Source organism: Maylandia zebra, linkage group LG19 (genome assembly GCF_041146795.1).
Source record: "Maylandia zebra isolate NMK-2024a linkage group LG19, Mzebra_GT3a, whole genome shotgun sequence".
Lineage (NCBI taxonomy): Eukaryota > Metazoa > Chordata > Actinopteri > Cichliformes > Cichlidae > Maylandia > Maylandia zebra.
The window spans coordinates 27,502,586-27,523,154 of record NC_135185.1 but is presented as its reverse complement, the minus strand read 5'-3'; the positions used below and the strand labels follow the sequence as shown (position 1 = coordinate 27,523,154).

The 20,569-nt window shown below is 42.8% G+C and overlaps 1 protein-coding gene across 3 annotated transcripts in view; it reads right to left on the bottom strand.

The window, feature by feature from the left end:
• Positions 1-20,031, bottom strand: part of asap2a (ArfGAP with SH3 domain, ankyrin repeat and PH domain 2a) — a 56,423-nt gene extending 36,392 nt beyond the window's left edge. For all 3 annotated transcript variants that reach the window (XR_013094631.1, XM_014414323.3, XM_076877708.1), the window contains exons 1-2: positions 19,457-20,031; positions 3,156-3,228 (exon numbers count right to left, since the gene is read on the bottom strand). Coding sequence is in view for 2 of the 3 variants with exons in the window: in XM_014414323.3 (XP_014269809.1) it covers positions 3,156-3,228; positions 19,457-19,585 (202 nt within the window). In the remaining variant the exon portion in view is untranslated. The remainder of the gene's footprint in view (positions 1-3,155; positions 3,229-19,456) is intronic.
• Positions 20,032-20,569: the final 538 nt, after the last annotated feature.

Sequence of the window (20,569 nt, the reverse complement as noted above, 5' to 3'; positions counted from 1 at the left end):
ATGGGACAGAGACAAGGAATCGCAGAGGCATGAGAGACAATCAAAGGAGAAAGAAAACTTTCCTTAAAGTTCAAGTTTGATGTTTTGCTAAAATATTTTTTTTGCAAATTCCTGGAACGAGGACAGTAAGTGAGATGACAGTGAGTGAGAACATGTGCTATAGTACAAATCCAGTTAGCTTAGAATGAAAACAGAAACTGGCGGGGTTAGCTCGGCCAACTTAACTTTGTCTAAAGCTACATTTCTATGCAAGCCAATGCACATGCAAATAATTTATTTTAACATTGATATACGTATTTATATATAAACATAAATAATTAAATATCAATTATGTACCCAGCAGCTTAACCAGCTGCAAACTCCACCTGAAACCTTCAGTCTTGCAAAGACAACGTTATATTTTCTAAATTGTATTTACTAAAATCTAAGAAACCGCTTTACACAAGTAGCATGAGCTCTTTTTTGAGTCCTCTCTGCATTCATTTTAGTTTCTCCTCGGCCCATTTATCTCAGACATTAAAGGTAATCGTGCTAAAAGTTTATGGAGAATCTCGTTTTCTCTGCTACCTGCAGACACATGATCAACTTCAGTGTTTCTCTGATGCAGCGTGGTCTGAGTTCTGCATTATATTCAGCAACTAAATGTCCTTCCCAGCTACAGGTACATCATCCCCCTCCAGTTATCCTCTGTTCAGCAGCTCTGACAAGCCTGTCCGAGCAGCTCTGCGCGATCAGCTCCTGCTCCTTCTGAGGTCTGAGATGCTGCTGCTGGTTTATTCATCAAAACCCACATGCTGACACCTTGACAGGTCTCTGCAGCAACACAGGGTTCTCCTGCTCATTTAAAACCACTCCACCTTTCTCGCTCCCTTTCCCATCTTTTTCTTTATCCACATTACAAACTCACCATGCACGCTCAGCCTCTCAGATTTTCCCTGAGATGGTAATTCTTTAAAAAAAATCGTTGATTTGACCTCAATACAGTCTCTAAACATTCAACATTCCCTCTGCTTACCCAGCTCCTCTTTCTCCTCATCGTTACAAAACGTTATTTCTCAGCCTAAAATATCTTTGCAGAATTTTGGAAGAGTCAGTCAGCCATAGCAGGTGCTGAGGCTCCCTGTTATGTGTCACATTACTCACACTTTACCCACAACACCTTGTCTGGAGAACATTAAGAAAACTCAAGTGATCCTTTTTCCTCTATATTTATGTTAGAGCTTGGTTTTAGATACAAGTTGCATGGTGTCATTAACCACTTACAATCTAATTAATCTCAGCTGGTTTTAAAGAGCCAATAGGATCATTTTTGAGTGTATGTAGCTTGTTTCTGCAGGTAAAAGGGTTTGCAAAGCCGCCCACATGAACACTGCTCCTAAACTACAGTCGAGGGATTGTTTATTTACGGCGCTATGTAACCCATTTACATTACACTGATGTGCGGGTTAGTTTGGCATGCTGTCAAACAAACAAGGCTGCCTTGCCGTCCAACTACGAAATATGCAGCCACTAGCAAGCAAGCCGAGCTTTCTGTAGACGGCTGCAGCAGCAAAGGAAGCAGATCGCTCATATTCTAAATCCTTAGCATTAGCCTGCCGCCCTGAAGTGACAAACATTAGATTTAATGATACCGAGGTCTGTCAGACTTCGGGATAACACAACAACCTGGCAACGCTCATTTGGGACACAGGTGTGCTGAGTGAGGAAATACACACTGTTGGGTTGGTCACCTGAGAAACATAATAGTCACTTTTCTGGTTTTCTTGTTTTGATCACCACCAAATCCAAAAGGTAATTATCTGGCTTCACCTGCAACATACTCCACTATATTCCCCACATAGCAGCTAAATGTCTGTATACACTTAGCTGCTGGGCAGGGAGCACACTGAGCCACAACAGAGGAGGTCTGCAGCCGCCTAATAATAAAAACAAGTGCGAGTTAGCAAGATGTAAGCGACAAAAAGCCTGAAGTGAACTGGCAGATAGTAATTTAAACTGCCCTTGTCACAACACTCAGTGGATGTACCGTTATTATAGAAATATGGATCAATAAAACTTTAAGTATAAGATATGGCTTTTAATTTAGTAGCCTGTATTTGGAAAATATACTAAACAACTGTCATTATTGTGTTTCCATTTAAAAGTGCCATGTACTCGGCACATGAGGATCACACAGACATGAAACTGAAATACTCTGGGTTATACTCAAAACACACTGGTGTCTGGGCTGCTTCTCCTTGATAATTGCTGATAACAAAAGGTGACCTCCATTCATGCGAGCATAAATAAGAGCATCCCCTGTGGTATTCCTACAGACAAAGCAATGTTTCTACTCCAAACATTTATAAAAACCGTCTGAAATGCAGCAACGTCCCAGTAAAAAGATTCAAATGAAGAGCCTACGGCAACATTTTGCAGCTTATACGCTTGCACCTGCATGAAAGATTACATGGGACTGAAAAGTGCTGGACGTTATAAATGTAAATGCATGTTTAAGAGTGACGTGAGAACGTGTGTGTCCATGCCTCAGCGGCCACATACAAACACAGGCTGTGCCCCTCCCCAGCTGTTCCTTCCGGGGGTCTGGATCAGACAGCTGTCCCTCCTGCCTGAACAGAGCTCACACTGTTCTGAAAAAGACGTGCTCAGCACATTGTTCAGAGGTCTCTCTCCATTTCTGCCTCTCAGCAGGGTTCTGTCAGGCAGGCCAAACAAAAGACACTAAAAAACACCCAACACTGGCACAGCCAGGCATAATGAGCATGGTAATGACACACACACATACACAGGGCTTAAAAGACAAACCTCTCTCTCCCCCTCAAAGACAGAGGATATACTTTCTTTTAAAATCAAACAGAAAATAAAGACCAAAGGAACTGAAAAAAAGCATTTCCAGCAAACCAACCTCTTAAATATTTTTTTACTAAATAAAGAGGTAGAAATATTCTGCTCACTGCACTCCAACAAGGAGTCTCCTCCTAAAGGAGACTCAAAAGGTAAGACATAAGCATCTAGTCTTACTGCAAATTAACTCTTTCCTTCAGTGCTGGCATGTTAAAATGGTTCATAATATTTGAATCATGCAGCATTGTTCTTTCAGTAATGCAGAAGAGGCCGGCGATCTGCTGTGGTGATGGAGCGTAGTCAAGACTCACCTAGCCCAGACGTGTAGATAGCTTTCACAGACTTCTTCATCTTGTACAGCACGCTGCGATCCACATCCAGAGCCTGGACAGACACACAGAGAAGAGCACATTAAGAAGTCAACGTTCAACTTCGTGCAAATTTATGGCGTGAAAAAGATGGCGTATGTTTAGTCTGCATGAGGTCTTTACTCTTCTTCCAAAGGTAAACTCAGTAGGATGTAGTGCAACAGTGTGCACAGAATACAGAAACACCAGTCTGTACGGTGCCTTTTCCTGTGAGGTAGATGGACATATCTGAATCGCTCATATTTGTGTGGAGATTTTGAGGTTTTGCAAGCAGCCATGCTTTGCAGTAACACAATGTACCACCTTTATTAAATGTGTACTGTTAGATAGTTACCTCCTAATCCCAGATTGTGCTTCTGCTCTGAATTGTAATGAGGCGTTGAGTGGTTTCGGTTTAGTCCACAACCTCAATCCACGCCTGTGTGTGGTCGCTACAGTTTGTGCGTTTCTAACCCACCGATGTGGCTCCTAGCAATGCATTATTCAAGGTAAAGCCAAGAATAGACCTGGGCTCCCTCATTAGTCAGTGTGTCAGTGTGTGTGTGTGTTCATCACTGTAACGGCTCGTAGGGCAAGAGCAGTGAGTAACTGAGGTCCATTGCAACAAGGGCATTTTCCCCGCAATGAATATATAAGTCTATGATTAACCAAAGTCACACACACATGCACGCATACACCTTCCCTCCAATGCATTCAGGCCAGTCTCACAGAGAAAAGCTCACACAATGCGCCACTGTGTCAGTGATGACAGGAATCTTTTGGGGTGAGGGGGTTTTTAGGAAATTAAGTTTTTAGAGACTTTATTAAGTATGTCCGCTTGACCAGGGCAAAGCCGGCGCCACTTTTCTCTGCCCCGCTCCCCGTCTTACTGACACCCATCAGATCCCCTCAACTCCCTGAAAACAAAAATAGACAATGACTCCCATTCAGCAATGTACTCACACATACTTCACACACACACACACGCACTTTTTCTACTCTGCAATTGCACAAGATGCGATGACAAAACTTATTAAATCCATAAATCGTTTTAATATCCAGGCTCCGAGATGCTGAATAACTGCTCAGCACGTCGTTTTCCCTGAGGTCACATCTCACCCACACTAACAGAAAAAGAGGAAGCGATGAGAGACTTTGAAGGGAAAGTGACAGATAAATTAAGTGGCACTGGTTGAGGGACAGACAGAATAAAACACAGAGCTCAGAGAAAAGACAAGAACATTCACAATGTCCTCTTTCACTCTTCTGTCAGTACGGGCTCACAGAGGCCACCTATAAGGGTAAAGAGGGGGGACCCTGTCAGTCTGTTAGGGGATACAGTTACACTCATGGAAGAGGGAAAAAACGACTAATGGGGTGTGGGGGATCAGTCTTGAACAGAATGATGAAACTTTTATAGTTTAACAGCATTTTAATGAGTTTAATGAGCTATGACATTTACACTTACTTCAATGTAAAATCGATGTAACTTCAAAAAACTGTAAATAAAAAAAAAAAATGGATAGAGAAACCATGAAACTAACAACTATTATGGAGCTGCCAGGTGATGATTTTAGTCATTGTCATCGCAGGCTGTCACTATGTTAAATTGGACGCAAAGAGCACCAAAAACCTCCTTGTGCTTTCTGGCATATCACAGCTGCTTGCCAACTAGTCTGCAAACACTATCCAACCACTTGCCGAGCAGCAGTGAAGGCAAAAAAGGCTAAACTTTTACTTTCAAAATACATGACAGCAGCTTTAGCAAACGGCTTCACAGAAGCTGTTAGCAACCACTCACAAACTGGGTGGAGGAACTGGTGACTGCCAGTGGACTCCCCACTGGTCTCTAGGCCTGTAACTAAGAGTGGGTTTGACGGAAAACCAGAGGGATACAACTTACCATTCACAAGGTCGGCCATATGAGTCGAGCCGAGGAGTCTTTTACAATAGGAAATCTCTTTTGAAACAAAAGCAGTCTACTGGAATCACTGGAAAAGCATGCTAGCTTAAGGCACTTTGGCACTGACGTGTTTGATGCAAATCACTAATTTGCAGATGAGAAAATTAGTTAGCAGATCAGCAGATTAGCAGACTGAGGATGGAAACATAGCAGGAAGATTATTTCCCACATCCATCATGAAGCAAAAAGAAACTACCCCAGCAGGAGAGCTCTCAATCAACTTCACTCACTTTTAGTGATGAATGATTTAACCTTCCCTTATTAGCAGACACTGGTGGGCATTTTCCTGTTTCATTACTCTCTTTATTAACTTCTTAATAGTTTTTTTTTTATATGTGCAGAACTGTTAACACAAATGCTAAACTAATAAGATACATGACACACTCCTGCCTTTGACAAATGCATTTAGTCTGCTCATTTCAGCTGAAAAATACCCCGCGGTCACGCTCACCTAGCCTTGACCCCTGAAACAGCAGCACATTATCCGCACTGTCAACCTCTACTTGGCGTTTCACAGAAGACCAAATCTCTCCCATATACAGTTCAGGCATTTTTCATGCTGTGAAAACACAGGCATGTGCAAAGTGCTAATATTTCAAATTTCTAAATATAACTGCTTTCCCCCCCCCTGAACATATGTGTTTATACAACTAAGCTTCCAGACAGCAGCGTCTGGTAACAGTAACGTGCTAAAAATAAAATATGATGTATTTAACCAGAGGAACTGTGCAAATTAAAAGAAGCTTTTGCATATAAGTGGGACTTACAGTTCTGTGGTTTTAGTTCCTTCAGCTACCGTTAAATGACTCATCTGTAACATATGCCATTATCCCATTAGCTCTGTCTGGCTCAGACAGACTCTGCAGCTGTAGCTCTGACTGAGCTTCAATCGGAAAAAGGACTGAGGAAAAGTACAGCTTTCCTACAAAGAGTATCATCTCTGCATACGCCGCCAAACCAATTCAACTACACAAAGACTTTTAACCCAGAGCGCATTTTTTTAGTAGAGCTAATCTCACCTGGGGCTTGCCTTTGTACATCAAGTCTACTCCAAGTGCTAAGAACGAAAGCCATAAAAGCACTCAAAGCATTTCTGCTGGTATCTGAGCTTCTGCGAGAGTGTAGAAGGCTTCCAGGAGGATCTCATTGATCCCCTCTTCAACATAAGGTGGAGTTAATGATTTTCAGGCTCAAAACATATCAAACATAGTGAGGGGTTGGCGCTTGAGGCGATATGATGTGCAATTTCACAGTTACCCTGTAACTCTCAGGGTGTCATGAAAACTGCCTCACGTATAGCTGAATTCATTTAAGCTAGCCAGCAATTTCAGAAAAACATGCTTGAACCTTTCATCTGTTTATTGATCATCTGAGGTTGAGTGTGTTTTGGTTTGGAGGACGAGAGGTCAAACAGAGGTGAGCTGCGGAAGCTAACGCATGTGGCAGAATTTTACAGACGAGTTTTGTGCATAAAAAATAAAAAAATAAATCATCTGTGTATGTTTAATTCATAATTTTAAAACACAAGTGCAAAATGTGTGCTGCATGCACTGAGATAACAGTCAGGTGCAAGCTCACTCCAGTTAAGTTGAACAGCGAGTTCTATAACAAGAGATAAGAATGATATGTTAAATTTAAAAAATACACGACACAAGACGAGGTCGGTAGTCATGGAGCACTCTTACTCTGACTCAGCGGGACTCTCTGGCAATAAAGTGCATGTTTTCATGGAGGACGACGAGCCAAATGGATCAGATTTACTGCAATCTGTTAGTTTTGTGACTAAAGATTTTGGTGCATATGCTGTATCAGAGCAGTCAGATGGCAGCTATGTGTTCTGCATCAGTATCAGCAAACAGCCTCTATGTTAGAAGTTATTTGTCAACTACTGCAAAGTACACAGGGAAACACTGACATTCAGGCAACATTGATTTCAATGTGACCTCATTTCCCTGTGCAGGTTATAACAGTTGTGATGAATAAAAGAGTCCAGCTTTGTTCACATAAAGCAGGTTTGTGTTGCAGTAGGTTTACAATGCATATGCAAACTGGGTGCGCTGGTGGATGCGGCACTATCCCAGAATACATTTCACTACTCACATGCTGCCTCGTGTGCTGCAATTGGCTAGAGTCTTCTCATTCTTGTGGATATTACTTTGACATGTATCACCCCTCCTAAAACTTCTCCCCAAACAGGTTAATGGGACTCCCCCATGACAGATGCCTCCAGCTGGAAGAAAATGTGCCCTACCTAATTGCAAAACTAGCCCAGGATAAGCTCCAAGAGTGCACGATTCCCTCCCCACACACTGGGTCAATGACCTGGTGCCGGAGTGCGATCCGATGGGTCAGAGCTATTTTCAGTGGCACAATATTAAACAGCCAATTTTTATGTTCTGGCTGCTCAGCTGTCAATACTTTGCTCTCACAGACCGTTACCTCTAAACCTCTGGTTGACCTCTCTCATAACAACACTAAGTGACGAGTCCAAGGCTTACACGCACATTGGAACAGGCATCTCGCCTCCCAAACACACAAGGTGTCCCCCGCTCAAGCACAAAGCACACCATCAATCAGCACAGAGTGGTCTGACAGGCCAGCAGGGTAATAAACCCACCAAACACACTCCTCTGACTCATTCTCACATGACTCAATCACTTTCACACATTTGCACTCCGATGCACTGCCCACATTTGAGCATAGCGCGACATTTTGTAAAAACTTGTTTGAAGCAGAAATGTAACCCAGAAATGTATTCACAGTGCGAGGGGAACTCTGCGGTGTTGTAATATTTCATCAGCCCAGGCTCCGAGCTGAATCCACACACACACAATAGGCCTCGTCACCCGGCCTGGAGCTGCTTCACCAGCCAAATTTATGTGACATTTCTGCGATGTCAGCCGTTTTCTCCTCCCTGTTAGCAGTTCACAGTAAACTAACTAGAAGCGCACTTTTCTCCCATCTTGTGAAGGATCAGAGACCCAAACTGAATTCTACTGATAATCATCTTAAAGGCATGACATCAGCATCATCATCGTGGTGATTATAACAAAGCAGCATCTGCTGCAGCCGATCTGCGCAGACTAACGCAGGGTCACGGGGGTGACTGTCAGAGTGATCCATTCACTTGAGTTTGTACATTTCCTGAATTGCTGAGTATTATATGTCATGTTACTGATCGCCGTGAGCCCACAGCCGATAGATAATATCAGAGACAGAAGGAAAGAAGACACCGTAAAGCTGAATAATGCTGACGATGCTCAACTCCACTCCACTAAAGTTTACATTTTAAAAAAATTTAAAATAATTTAAAGGGTTTTTTAAGAGGAGAAAAAAAAAAAAAAAAAAAAAAAACAGCGGACACATATCATTTCTGCTCAAACGGAGCACTCAAAGAATTTTTTTTTAATACAACTTCACTCATTAACATTCATTCATACAAGCACTTTTTTCTATGCTTTTCCAATGCAAGTGCTTTCTATCCAACATTGATAACATTCATTCTCCAATGGATGCATCGGAAAGCAAATTGGGATTGCTATCTTGCACAAGGATATTTGGCATGCAGATCAACAACCTTCCAATTAGTAGGTGACCTGCTCTAAACTAAAACTTACTTCAAATCTGGTTTCAGACTGAAAAAAGTGACATTATATAAGGACAAAATAATTGTAACTGACAAAAGAACCTTTATATCTTGAGAAGAGAAACAAAACCCAAAACACAGTGAGGTAGAGAGAACACGAAGACCATGTGAGACAGCGGGGAGTGATAGACAACGCCAGCAAAAGTGGGTCCAGCTAACAGGGCTGTTTTATCGTAGCAGTTTCCACCTCTTTCTCCTCTGTCTGAAGAAGAAACACATTCCTGGATGATTGCATGCAGGAGTGACTGACAGACAAGACAGAGACCCAGCCCCATTGTTCCTGCCAGCTAACTATCTGCTGATGACAGCATGTCTGCTTTGCAAGATGCCGTCCCTCTTTCCTCAGAGGCCCCATCAGCAGACAACAAACACGTTAAATTTTAAAGAAAGGCAATCCGAGAAATCTTCACACACTTCTCTGAAGCTCACACACACACGCACATCTGCGCTCTGTCTGTGCGTCTTTATAAGTCGTCTTATAACCTTGCCTTACCCTTTAAGCTCCCCACCGCCTGCGACGGGGACCCAAGGAAGCGTCTGCTTCATATAGTGGAAACCAGGGAGTAAGAAAGCAGCAGCCTAGGATTTGCTGCATGTGTTGGTACAGTAGCTCCACGGAAAAAACAACTACAACTAAAAGAGTGAGTTAATAGGACAGAAAAAGCCTAAGTTTTGATGTGAAGATCATTTGACTGCACTCAACATCACATTGATATTTATTTCCCCACTGCGAGGTGGTCAGCCCACACAGCAAAAACTGGAACAGGATCTCTTAATGAGACAGATCTAACGTCATATCTGAAACAGCAGATGAGCTGTGTAAAAGATTTCACAGGCCAAACAGCAACTGACTCACCGCGGTTAGCAGGTCGACCACTAGCGCTACATAAGTGTCTTATGAACATCTATCATTAGGTGTACGAGGTTAACGCCCATCTATACACTGTGTGAGACTGCATCAAAAACTTTCCCTTTTTTTGAGTCACCTGGGGGGGAAAAAAAAAAAAAAAAAAAAAAGTATACTTGGGCCCAAGAGAAACATAAATAAAACATTACATTTGTATGCAGTCTTCTCTGAAACATTACAAAAAAGGGACAAGTCAGGTTTTCTGCAGGTGTGCTGTTGAAGCAGCTGCACAGTGCAAAGTACTGACCAGCCTTCGGGCTGCTGTCTGCACTTCCATATGTTTCACAGTGTAAACACAGGAAGGGAAACTCGCTCTGTGTCGGTGAAGGAAGATCTGTGTCTCAGCTCAAAACTCAGAACACTGAAGTAGACCTACTATGCTTTTCCTTATATCTTGTCATAAGTCTCCCTTCACAGTGGTTATTATTATATTAAACAAACATTGAGGTCACAATAGCCACAAGTAATCCCCTTGGAGAGCTTTTTAAACTCTTGGCTCTGTATGATGTTGTATGATGTGAAGCAACATGTTTAATGTGGCTTAATATGATCATCTCATTTGTGACAAAGGTGCGACACTGAGCGCAGAAGCCCGTCTCTCTTCCTGTTCAAACCTTTTGTTTGCGAGGAACAGGAGCTAAGAAAAAAGGCTCAACCCAACAGTGGATGAATTTAGTTGCATCGAGGCTCAAAGTAAATATAAGGGCTACTTTGAAATGTATAATGAGTATAATATGTCCCCAAACATGCAGACATTAAAACCAAGAGGCATGTCTCTGAGGAAGCTGTGCTCAAGCCATGCCGTTTTCTTATGTCTCTGCTTCTGATTTTCCACCCGAGACAGATTTTATCTATAATCTCGAGCTGCAGATGAATTCCCTCTTTAAAAGAGCTCCTTTAAAGCCACTTTCAAGTGTTTCATTCACAACTTTTCTCTGTGCTGAGTGAGAAAAGTCAATATTTGGACAGAGGTGGGTTTCGTGGAGTGGACTGCTAACGGGCCATAGTTGCAGGCTTTCTGTTCCCTCGACTGCAGAGATGTGAGAAGTTAGTCTGCCCGAGGTCAGCATGGAAAACTCCACGCTGACATGAGCTCATTAACACAGAAATGCGTGCAATTTTGCATCTCTGGCGACAGAACTGATGAAGACTCCAGCACAAAGCTAAACAGTGACTACATTTATTATGAGTCAACATCTTTTTCCAGGGAGCCTAATAATTCCAGCTTGAACTCACTTGGGAAGTTTCGGTTTCGTTTCTGTTTAAGTTTTCTCCCCAACTGCAAGTTTCTGAAAACATCTCATCCACCCACAAGTACTTTAGTACCGCGCACTCGCTGCTTTACAGCTCCTCGGTGAGCACTACAAAGACCGCTGCTGGACCACAGCCTTGACTACCAGCTGCCAGAAATCACACTGGGATGACAACATCAACTGCAGCGCTTTAAGTGGCAGAGAAAACAAACTTTCATGTTAAGTCCCGAGGCGTATTTCAGGGTGTTTTACATTTTACAAGGTGAGAGACCCCAATGCAAGTATGGTTTCCTTTTGGTTTCCCCAGACAGCTGCACTGCATCAAAGTGAAATGCATCTATAGCATCTGAGCAGCCCCAGCCCATCACTAACAGATTCAGGTCTGCATCACTGTATCCGCCACGCTCTGTGCATGACTTCAAATATAACATAAAAGATCTTAAAAATGAGGGTTAAATGAGCAGCAGGCTTAAGACCCCGATGGCGCCATGTATTTAAAACCTGCTAAAACGGTCTGCCTAACTTTGAGGGGGAGTATTTAATGAAGTTTATAAAAGTAGCAGGAGGCTGATAAAAGTTTGCAGGAGAGGGTGGGGGGGGAAATAAGGACCAAATGTGCTGCACTTTGAGGAAGCAGTGGGGAAAAAACCCTCCTCTGACTTCACCTTAAAGTTTCTGTTTGGCTTCTTTTCACACGGAGGTTTGTGCCAGCTTCACGGTGTCAGAGACTCCTGTGCCAGAGACCAACAGTTACAACATTATGCCTGAGAGACAGAGGGGAAAATGACCTGTTTTCTCCTGGAAAACTCTGCTGTAAAAAACTACAGAGACCACGATTGTGTTTGTGTGCCGTTGTTGGCTTGAGAGCGCACTTCAGACGTAGAGACGAGGATGACCTGTATTTCACACAACCCTCTCTGAACTCCGCCGGGAACTCAGAACTTGAAAAGAGCTCCGATTGACATGAACTCACTCCGCTCTACGAAACTCAGACAATCTGAAAAGTGTCAGACTCGGGCAATCTCTGCAGATAAAACATGCTTCAAAAATTACAGGAAGTATCACTGTTTCCAGTGCTGTAGCAGACTCCCACAAATGAATTCTACAAATCTATTTTAGAGCATTTGCTTTGTGACTTATGCTGAACATTTAATTTATCACTGATATTATGAAAACTGCACACCAGGAGGACAGATGTTGGATGTTGCAGAGCAGTACTACAACTGAAGGGTGGTGGTGCAGGTTCGACTGGCGGTTTCACACCTTCCAGACTACCGATGTGTAATTCCAACACCGTACAACTGATCTTAGGCCCCAAGCGAGTCAGAAGCAATCGAACTAAGATTGCCTTGAGAGCCTCTGAGGAGGCAACGCTAGAACAAACAAAGGAGAGGTCTGGGTCAGATCTCTGAGTGAAAGTGACAACAGGACAGCACAACTGTGAGGATTCACCCCTCCCACGGCACCGTGGGCCTAAGCAACATGGAGTGGACGGGACTACAAATCAATAGCGGAGTTCATTAATGGAAGAGGTAGAGCCTGTGAGGGAACAAAAGCCATCAAAAGCAGCCGTCTCTGACAATCTGGGCCAGGACACTCTGATGGATGAGATGGGCTTTAATTTCCAGGCATCCCCAAGTGCCCCTGGTGTCTAACCCCCTAACCTCTGTTTAGGACAGAGAGAAGCACGTTTGTCCTTTAACCTCAGTCCTTTTCACCATGCCGGACTCAGTTTCTGACTATTTTCACCCTGTCTCCTAATGAAACAGACTTATTAGGTCTAACAATGACTAACAGGCTGCAATAAAGGAAAATGAATTCGCTACCAAGTCCTGATGCGTTCACCCACAAGGCTAGACAGCACACAAAACTGAATAAAATCATATCACATCGTAACAGTCAAAGCCACGGAGGATAAAAGGCATCAATGCTTTGAAGTGACTGGGACGCTTGCCGCTAATAGATCTTAATGAGGTACATCATAGAGAGTCCTGGCCAGAGTCCATCTGAGGAGGATGATAACACAAACACTGCATTACCAGGCCCCAGACGCCGGACAGCCACCTCCCATTTGAAACCCTTGGGAATCATTGAGTTAGCAGTCCCACACAGATAATGAAAAGAGACTTTTACCACAGATATAGTCATAAAGTGAGAGTGTTTAATCACATGCAACATGTCTTTCCCCAGATATCAACTTTAAGTATTCCATCACCAGTACCTCAAGCAAGATTACTATAGAAAATAAACTAAAAGCTAAAAATTCAAGAGCTCATCCGAAGATTTGGCTTTGCTTCAACATACTTGGCCTATTCTGGTGCCTTAACTACAGTTAAGGCAAAGTCGAGGGACAACGGATAAAGAGTTAGAATGGAGGGAGGAGACAAGACTGCTGTGATCGTGCCAGAAATCCCATTTCAATTACTGAGAGCATCATTAAGCTTCTTTGGTGGGATACAGAAGACTGGCCAAGGTGGCTGGGGGTTTGGGTTGCTCACTTGGACCAGACGGCGCATTTAGGCCGTATGTGTAAGAGCTTATAGATCCAACTGTGTGGCTCTAAAGCTATTAGATGTGGATTGTCCCTGCACTGATAATCCTTGTCTGAAGGCTGTTAAAACTTTCCTCCAGGCCACCTGTTCCAATGGGGGTGCAGCTGCTGTCCCTGACCAGGTCACAGCCGTTAACACCAACCACGCCTGGGATGGGGCAGCAATCAGGACAGGAGAAGGCCACGCTCTCTTTAGGCCCGGGAGCTGCTGGAAAATCAACACAAGCCAGCAGAATGACATGTGTAAAATGAGTTAGGAGACCACATTTGTCTTTAGATGTTGACACATCCACCACAAATTGTTGCACTTTAGGTAAAACATGTCAACGCAAATAGTAGGAGAAGAATAAATGTTTTGTCCTGCTCCAACCGGTTATGCAGAACAGACTAGAAATTAAGAGATATCACCATGTGCTAACAGAGGATAGCGTCAAGTTAGAGCATGTACCCATAACAACTGGTGGCTTCAGATTAGGCTTAGAGGTGCTATAAAGAGATGAGAGGCTAAAGACTCAGGGCAGGCAGTAATCAGCTGCTGTTTTTTTAAACACACTGTTTTTTTTTCATAAGCCACATCCCCATGTTGCACACCAGCATTAGAAAAGTTAGTAACAGTCTGTGAGAACCAGACTGCAGACTGGTATGGGCTGCAGAGCCAGCACCCGTGCATGCTGTGAATGCCATTTCCATTCCCAGAGATACTCACAAAATAATCTCACTACAAAATCAAGTGCAAATAATCCAGCAGGCTTTACAATGCATAGCTGGCATGCCAGAGTCATGGACCTCTGTTGGGTGAATTAATAGCCAGATGGATGAATAATGATGCTAGCCTTCAAGACCGAGTTACCCCCAACTGCCCTTAACGCCAGGAACAATCCATGAAAAGCTGACTTGGCTATAAATAACCGTTATTCATCTGCAAAAAATGAATAAACTTAACAATGAGATAGAGGTTGGAAGGAGAGGCCCACTGAGTGGGTGTATTAGAGGGCATAAGCCATGCAGTATTCTGCATCAGTCATTTACTATTGCCATTACATCAAGAAACTGATTTTTTTTAGCATTTCAATGAACTTGAAGTCACTTAAAGCTTCAGATTGGACCTCTAGTTGCTCCTTGTCATGGTTCATTAAGTTTTCTGGCTCAGTAACCTGAGCCGTTTTCACAAAAGCACTGCAGCCCCGAGGCTCTTGAACAAATGGAAGTGCATGTAAAAATGCAAATTTTAAACCGCCTGATCGGACATCAGCAGATCTTTAACCTGTTGTTTAACCTGCCTTGTATAAAATCTGTATGCACGCATGGGCAAATAGATGTCTTTGGTGCTGCATCCTGCACGCGGTATCCTGACACGTCACTTACAATCGCATCGAGCCCAGTTGACAATGCCCTTGAAACTGCTGGTGCTACAGAAAAACATGTATTCCTCAACCAGATGGCAAGTGGTTTCTAGACATTGCCGGCTGTCACCAGGTGAAACTGGCTGCTGTAGCAAGTCAATTTAACTTTAATTACACAGCACCAAATCACAACAACAGCTTCACATTGTAAGCTAAAGACCTACAACAACCTCCTTGCAACTGGTCTCTAGTTCATCACCATGGTTGCCTGTAGACTGCATGAAAGATGGTGACTTGAAACAAACGCTTGTGATGCAAACCAAAATTAGAAATGTTGACTTTCAAAGTAAAAGTTGCACCTTTTGGAAAGTGCTGGTTGAAGCAGTAAGCAACTGTTACTTTGAAAGTGAACGGTCTCCACTTCTGGCTTGCATCGCAGTTTCACTGTAAACCAAAGTAAACACAATGTACAGTAAACAGCGAGTGTTTGCAGACAAGTTGGCACCTTCCATGAAAACTATTGTCAACCACCGCACCCAACTTACAACTAAAGCAATCACGGGAAGGTTTTTGGTGCAGTACCATCTACTGAACTTTGCAGCCAATTTCACTCCAGCGACTGCCAGAAACCTCAACAGGTTAAAGAATATAAAGTTCTCCCAAGCACTCTGTGGTCAACAGTGAGATCACTTAACACTCTCTTGGTCTGTGTGAGCAGGGCTTTAGCAGTCAATTTCACAGTGAGTGCCAGCTACCAGTCACAAACAGCCAGGAGATAAACATTTTTCCCTGGAAATACACATTTTCCCTAGCAGCTAGAGGTTGCTGACTCATCTCTAGTCTTGTTTAACTGAGGCCTTACCTAAACCATGCACTTAGAGCAAGCTGTAAGGTGTCTTTTTGTCAAATGTTGAAACACTTGCATGATAAGTGGCCTTTCATAAATACTTTATGCTACTTTACATGAAGTAATTGTCTTCCTTTGTTGTGTGTGTGTGTATTGTGGTGGACAATGGTTTATATGATCCTTAAAAGAAAAAAGAAAAGAAAACACACACACAAAAGCAACACACATATCATATAACTATACAACAACAGAAAGACAAATATACTAAGGTCGAGGAACAAGTTAGGGATACTTTTACATACGAAGCTACATCGGGGAGGCAAGCACTCTACCTGTCAAACAACTTTAAATGAGAAAGCAGCTGTAATGTCATAACGGATATTGTGTGTCTGCCTGCAAAGGGTTGATCAAAGGGCTGAGAACACAAAAGCTTGTCTTGAATATCAAGTAGTGACGGCTGTTTTACAGCCCCAGACGCTGCTGCTCAGCAGTCTAAAGTATGACTAACATCTCTTTCATACCGTTAGCAAACGGTTTGAGAGGACTGTTGATGTTACACATCGCGAACCCAGTAAGTGACCCACTTTACCACAGAATGAATGTACTAGTAATTCTTTAACCTCCTCTGTGAGTTTCAAGCGCAACATAGTGACAGTACACGAAACTACCAGGTACTGCTGCCAAAGATAGAAGTGAAAGCACGTGAGATTCGTTCCTGGAGGCAACTCAATTGATTGCAGCTGTTTTAGGTGTCTGTCTGCCAGGCAGCCTTTAGTAACTGAAAGAGGGGAAAAAAAAAAAAAGGTGCAAAAACAGACCTGAGACGACTACAATGTGTGCCAATTTCTGACTTCAGCGAAACATACTCATGAGTTTCTCCTCGAGTGAGCCTTGAGTGCATGACTCTTCAGCGTGATCAATAGACAGGGATCAGATCATCCCTCAGGGCAAGTCCTGCTTTCCACTTGAGCTCATGGTTTTTCCTGATATGCACAGTCTGTGTTATACAAAAAACAAAAAAACCTGACAGCTGACATAATAACGATTGCCTCAGTGTCATATTTTTAAATAAGGAATGAGAAAAAACGATTACAGACTATTACGAATAAAGAAAAACAGATCCTACATCTTGACTGCTGAAAAGTGTGCCCAGAGCAAAGTCAGCACAAGTGTTTTACATGAGCACAGAGGGGGGCCATGACACAAAGCCCAATATCCTCTTACTGGATAAACAGCTTTTTATTGTTGTGGTTTTTACAAACGAGCACCCACATGCGCACAAGCTCTCTGAATGGCCTCCTAATAGCCAGCACTTTAAAGCTACTAGCCTAATTAAGATTCTGTCAGATGCAATTAAGTTTGGAAAGAAATAATTACACAACAATGTGCACCCGTTGACATAAACTCTCAGAGCGGTGCAGTCTCCGCTTTGGTTAACATGTTTAAAGCTTTTCTATAAACAGCCAGAAACAAAGATCAGAGTCTTTAAAGAAGTTGAGACTGTAAGCCCATCAGGTACTTTACAACACGCTTCATTAGGAAAACGGATTATTGGATGCAACCTTCCAAAGAGGTGAGGCGTCCAGGTTTATAAGCAGTTTGCATCTCCAAAACAGTACAGGATAAAGCAGATAAACCTCCTGTATTTTCCCAAACAGCAAACAGGACTGTTTTAAGACTAGTAATCATTCCTTTCTACTAATAAATAACCCATTGCTAAGTTATAATGGGGGGCAAGCTCCTAAAGCAGTGGAACAGGAGATACCACGATACACTACTGCACCATAAAATGCATTTTTTGTGCAAATGATAGCAGTGTGGTCATTTTATAAAAACACATTTTTAGTGGAGAAGCTCTACTTGTCGAGTGGAGCTTGTACAGGGAAACAAAGCTCACAAGTGTCACCTGAAATCATATACCAACACACTGTAGCATCACAGAGTACACTGCTGCTCTGTCCTCGACTGTCAGCTGAAGGGTAAAAGCAAAGAAATGAGCACTTGTACAGCAAACAGAAAGGCCAGAATCAGCACAAGGTTCGACGATCGGTATAATGCTGAAAACAGCAGTATAAAATCTTCATCCGGCATTCATGACTAGACAGTATGCAGGTGTATTATTATACTCGAGGTTAAATGCGTGAAGTACGCTGTCCATTTGACTGCTAGTCAGTTTTTTCCAAGATGAGCCACCAGGAAGATGAGCACCACTAACAGGTGCTCGTGCACGCATGTGTATGTAAATGTGTTTATGTTTGCGTACATGCGCTTGAAATTCCAGGCAGGCCTGCAGACAATGAGAGGAAGTGTTCCCCTTCCACTGCAGCGTTTAATTGGTCAAACAGACCAAAGTGAGCGAGCTCCGCTAGGCCCAACAATAAGGCCCTGTGTTCCCTGAGCCTCAGCTTTGGGCAGGTCAATGTGAAACAACAACACGCCACTCTGTGCGCCTCTCCAGCGGCAGCAGCACTCTAAAACAAAGCTGCTGAATTAGTCTCTCAACCCAACAATTCAAGCTCACAAAGCCACCAATTACAGCTGACCTGCTATTTAAGAAGAGAAAAAAAAAACACTTTTATGTTTACTTCTACGGGAAAAGACATTCGAGCAGTGCTGAAAATCCTTCCCAACTGGAGATTAGTGGCTATTTTTAAAAAAAATGAGCAGCAGCAAAATAAATAAATAATAAATAAATGAAAAGGTTGAGGCAAAGTATGTGCAGAATGGTGACTGATGCCAAGGAGAAGCACCTGTCAGCTAGAGCAGGTGTGTGACCGTCTGCCTGGCTCAGTCCTCCATGCACGCACACACACATATATACACAGGTTAAAAATGAAGCCACAACCCTCACCAAGGTGTGGAGGATCAGGAAGCTTAAGCTGACACTGAGCCCATATGTGGATTATCTAAGCCACCAGATTCCCTCATCTTGTCATTTTTATTTATTTATTTTTTTAAATAAAAAGGTGTTGGATGGAAAAATGACTGCACCAGTTCCAAAACTTTTTACCTTAATGACACCAGAATTAAACCCCCCATTCCCTCCACATGCCACCCAACGGCAAACAAAGCAGCGACACACTAACACACATAACAAACGGAGATACTCATGTGGGAAATTCTATTTTTACCAGGAGGCAGGGCGAGGCTCTGCCATTACAGTACACAAAGTAGGGAAACTACAACAAGAGAGGGAGGGAGGCAGCAGAGGGCTGTCAGGAAACAAAGCGGAAGTGTCCTTCCTCCTGATGACCTGCAAGTTAAAGGAGAACACAAAGTGCTCTCTGTGCAGGAACAGTGAAAAGTCGTGTATATTTAACTGATTTCTTTCTCTTTTTTTTTAATCCTCTCACAGCCCCTAATTTACCTCATTCATTTACTCTGTACATGAGACATCTATTGCATGTCTAGTCCTCTTAGAAAGGAGAACCCCTCCTCTGTTATACATTTTTAGATTCCTTCCATTTTGGGGAATCGGGGGTTTACGGATAGATCTGTTGTAAATGCTGTGCAAACCTGTGAGGACTGATCTCTAATTGGACATTAAAATTAAACTGAATTACAACCAGAGCACATTGTAGACGCAAAACAGTAAAAAACCTCTAATTAATGATGTCTGAGTTTGCCAAAGCGTGAATATAAAGGTTAAGGGATGTGTAAGTGAGTGGTAACCGTTTACGTCACTACCTGCCAATACTGGAAAATCTGAATAGAACTCATTTATGTTTGCAAAACAAGGGGCTACCATCACTCACCTCCTCCAGGGAAGCCACTGTATTCCTACACTGGGACATCCTGGTGGTGAAGTTAGAGGCGGTCGGCGATTTGTAATCTTCATTGGTCTCTGCCACAAACTCTGCAACTGTGATTTGGTCCGGCATCATTAATCCCTTCTTGCTGATAAGAACGAGCCCCTTTTTCTTAACCCCCTTCTCGTCTGCGCACTTCTAGGACTGAAAAGTTCAGAGGAGCAGTAGCAGCAGTGGTGTGTGTGAAGGTCCCTGCGGGTAGTAAACCATCTCTGTTTGTGTTATTCCCTTGTTTGCTCCCTACACAATCCAGCGCAGCAGTGCTGCACGTTGCCGCTCTCACCGCGCCGTGCTTTACAAGGTGATGGATAAGGTTAAATCCCTCCTGCCTTTTTATCCCGCTACTCCATTCAGTTTAACGGCCAGCCGGGTGGTCACAGGGGAAAGAAAAGCTTCCTCGGCAGATCCCGCTGTCCTCTCTCGGTGTCCCGAAAACCTGCAGCAGAGCAGAGGTAACTTCTCCTTCCTCCAAGCCCCGGGAAACAACAACCAGGCGTTTCAACGGGAGCGCAAGGAACTGACAAAGGTAGAGGAGGGGATTCAATGAACCCGCACCAGCCAATGGGGACACGCCGCGTTCAGTGCTGCTTGTAAATTATAGCACCGCAGTAGGAAGGTGATTTCTGTGATATATAAATTCAAATTCAAATTCAAATTTTATTTGTCACGTACACAGTCATACACAGTACGATATGTAGTGAAATGCTTGGACAACTGCTCGTGACCTAAAGAAAACAAAAAAGGAAAAGGCTATGAATAAGATAGGAAATAAATATGAAAAATTAAAAAGGGTAAATTTAACTAGGAAGGAATAAAATATAAATTAAGGTTAAAAATGAAATAACTGTACAACACAAATTAGAATGAAGGGTAAATTTAACTGGGAGAATAAGATAAAATATATAAATTAAAGTTGAAAATAAAATAACTGTACAACAAAATACACAATATAGAACTATATAAGAATGTATGAAGAAATATAAATAAATATATACACAATAACAGCAGCATATACACAATAACAGCAGCGTGATTTAAGTAATGAAGTGAAAACAATGT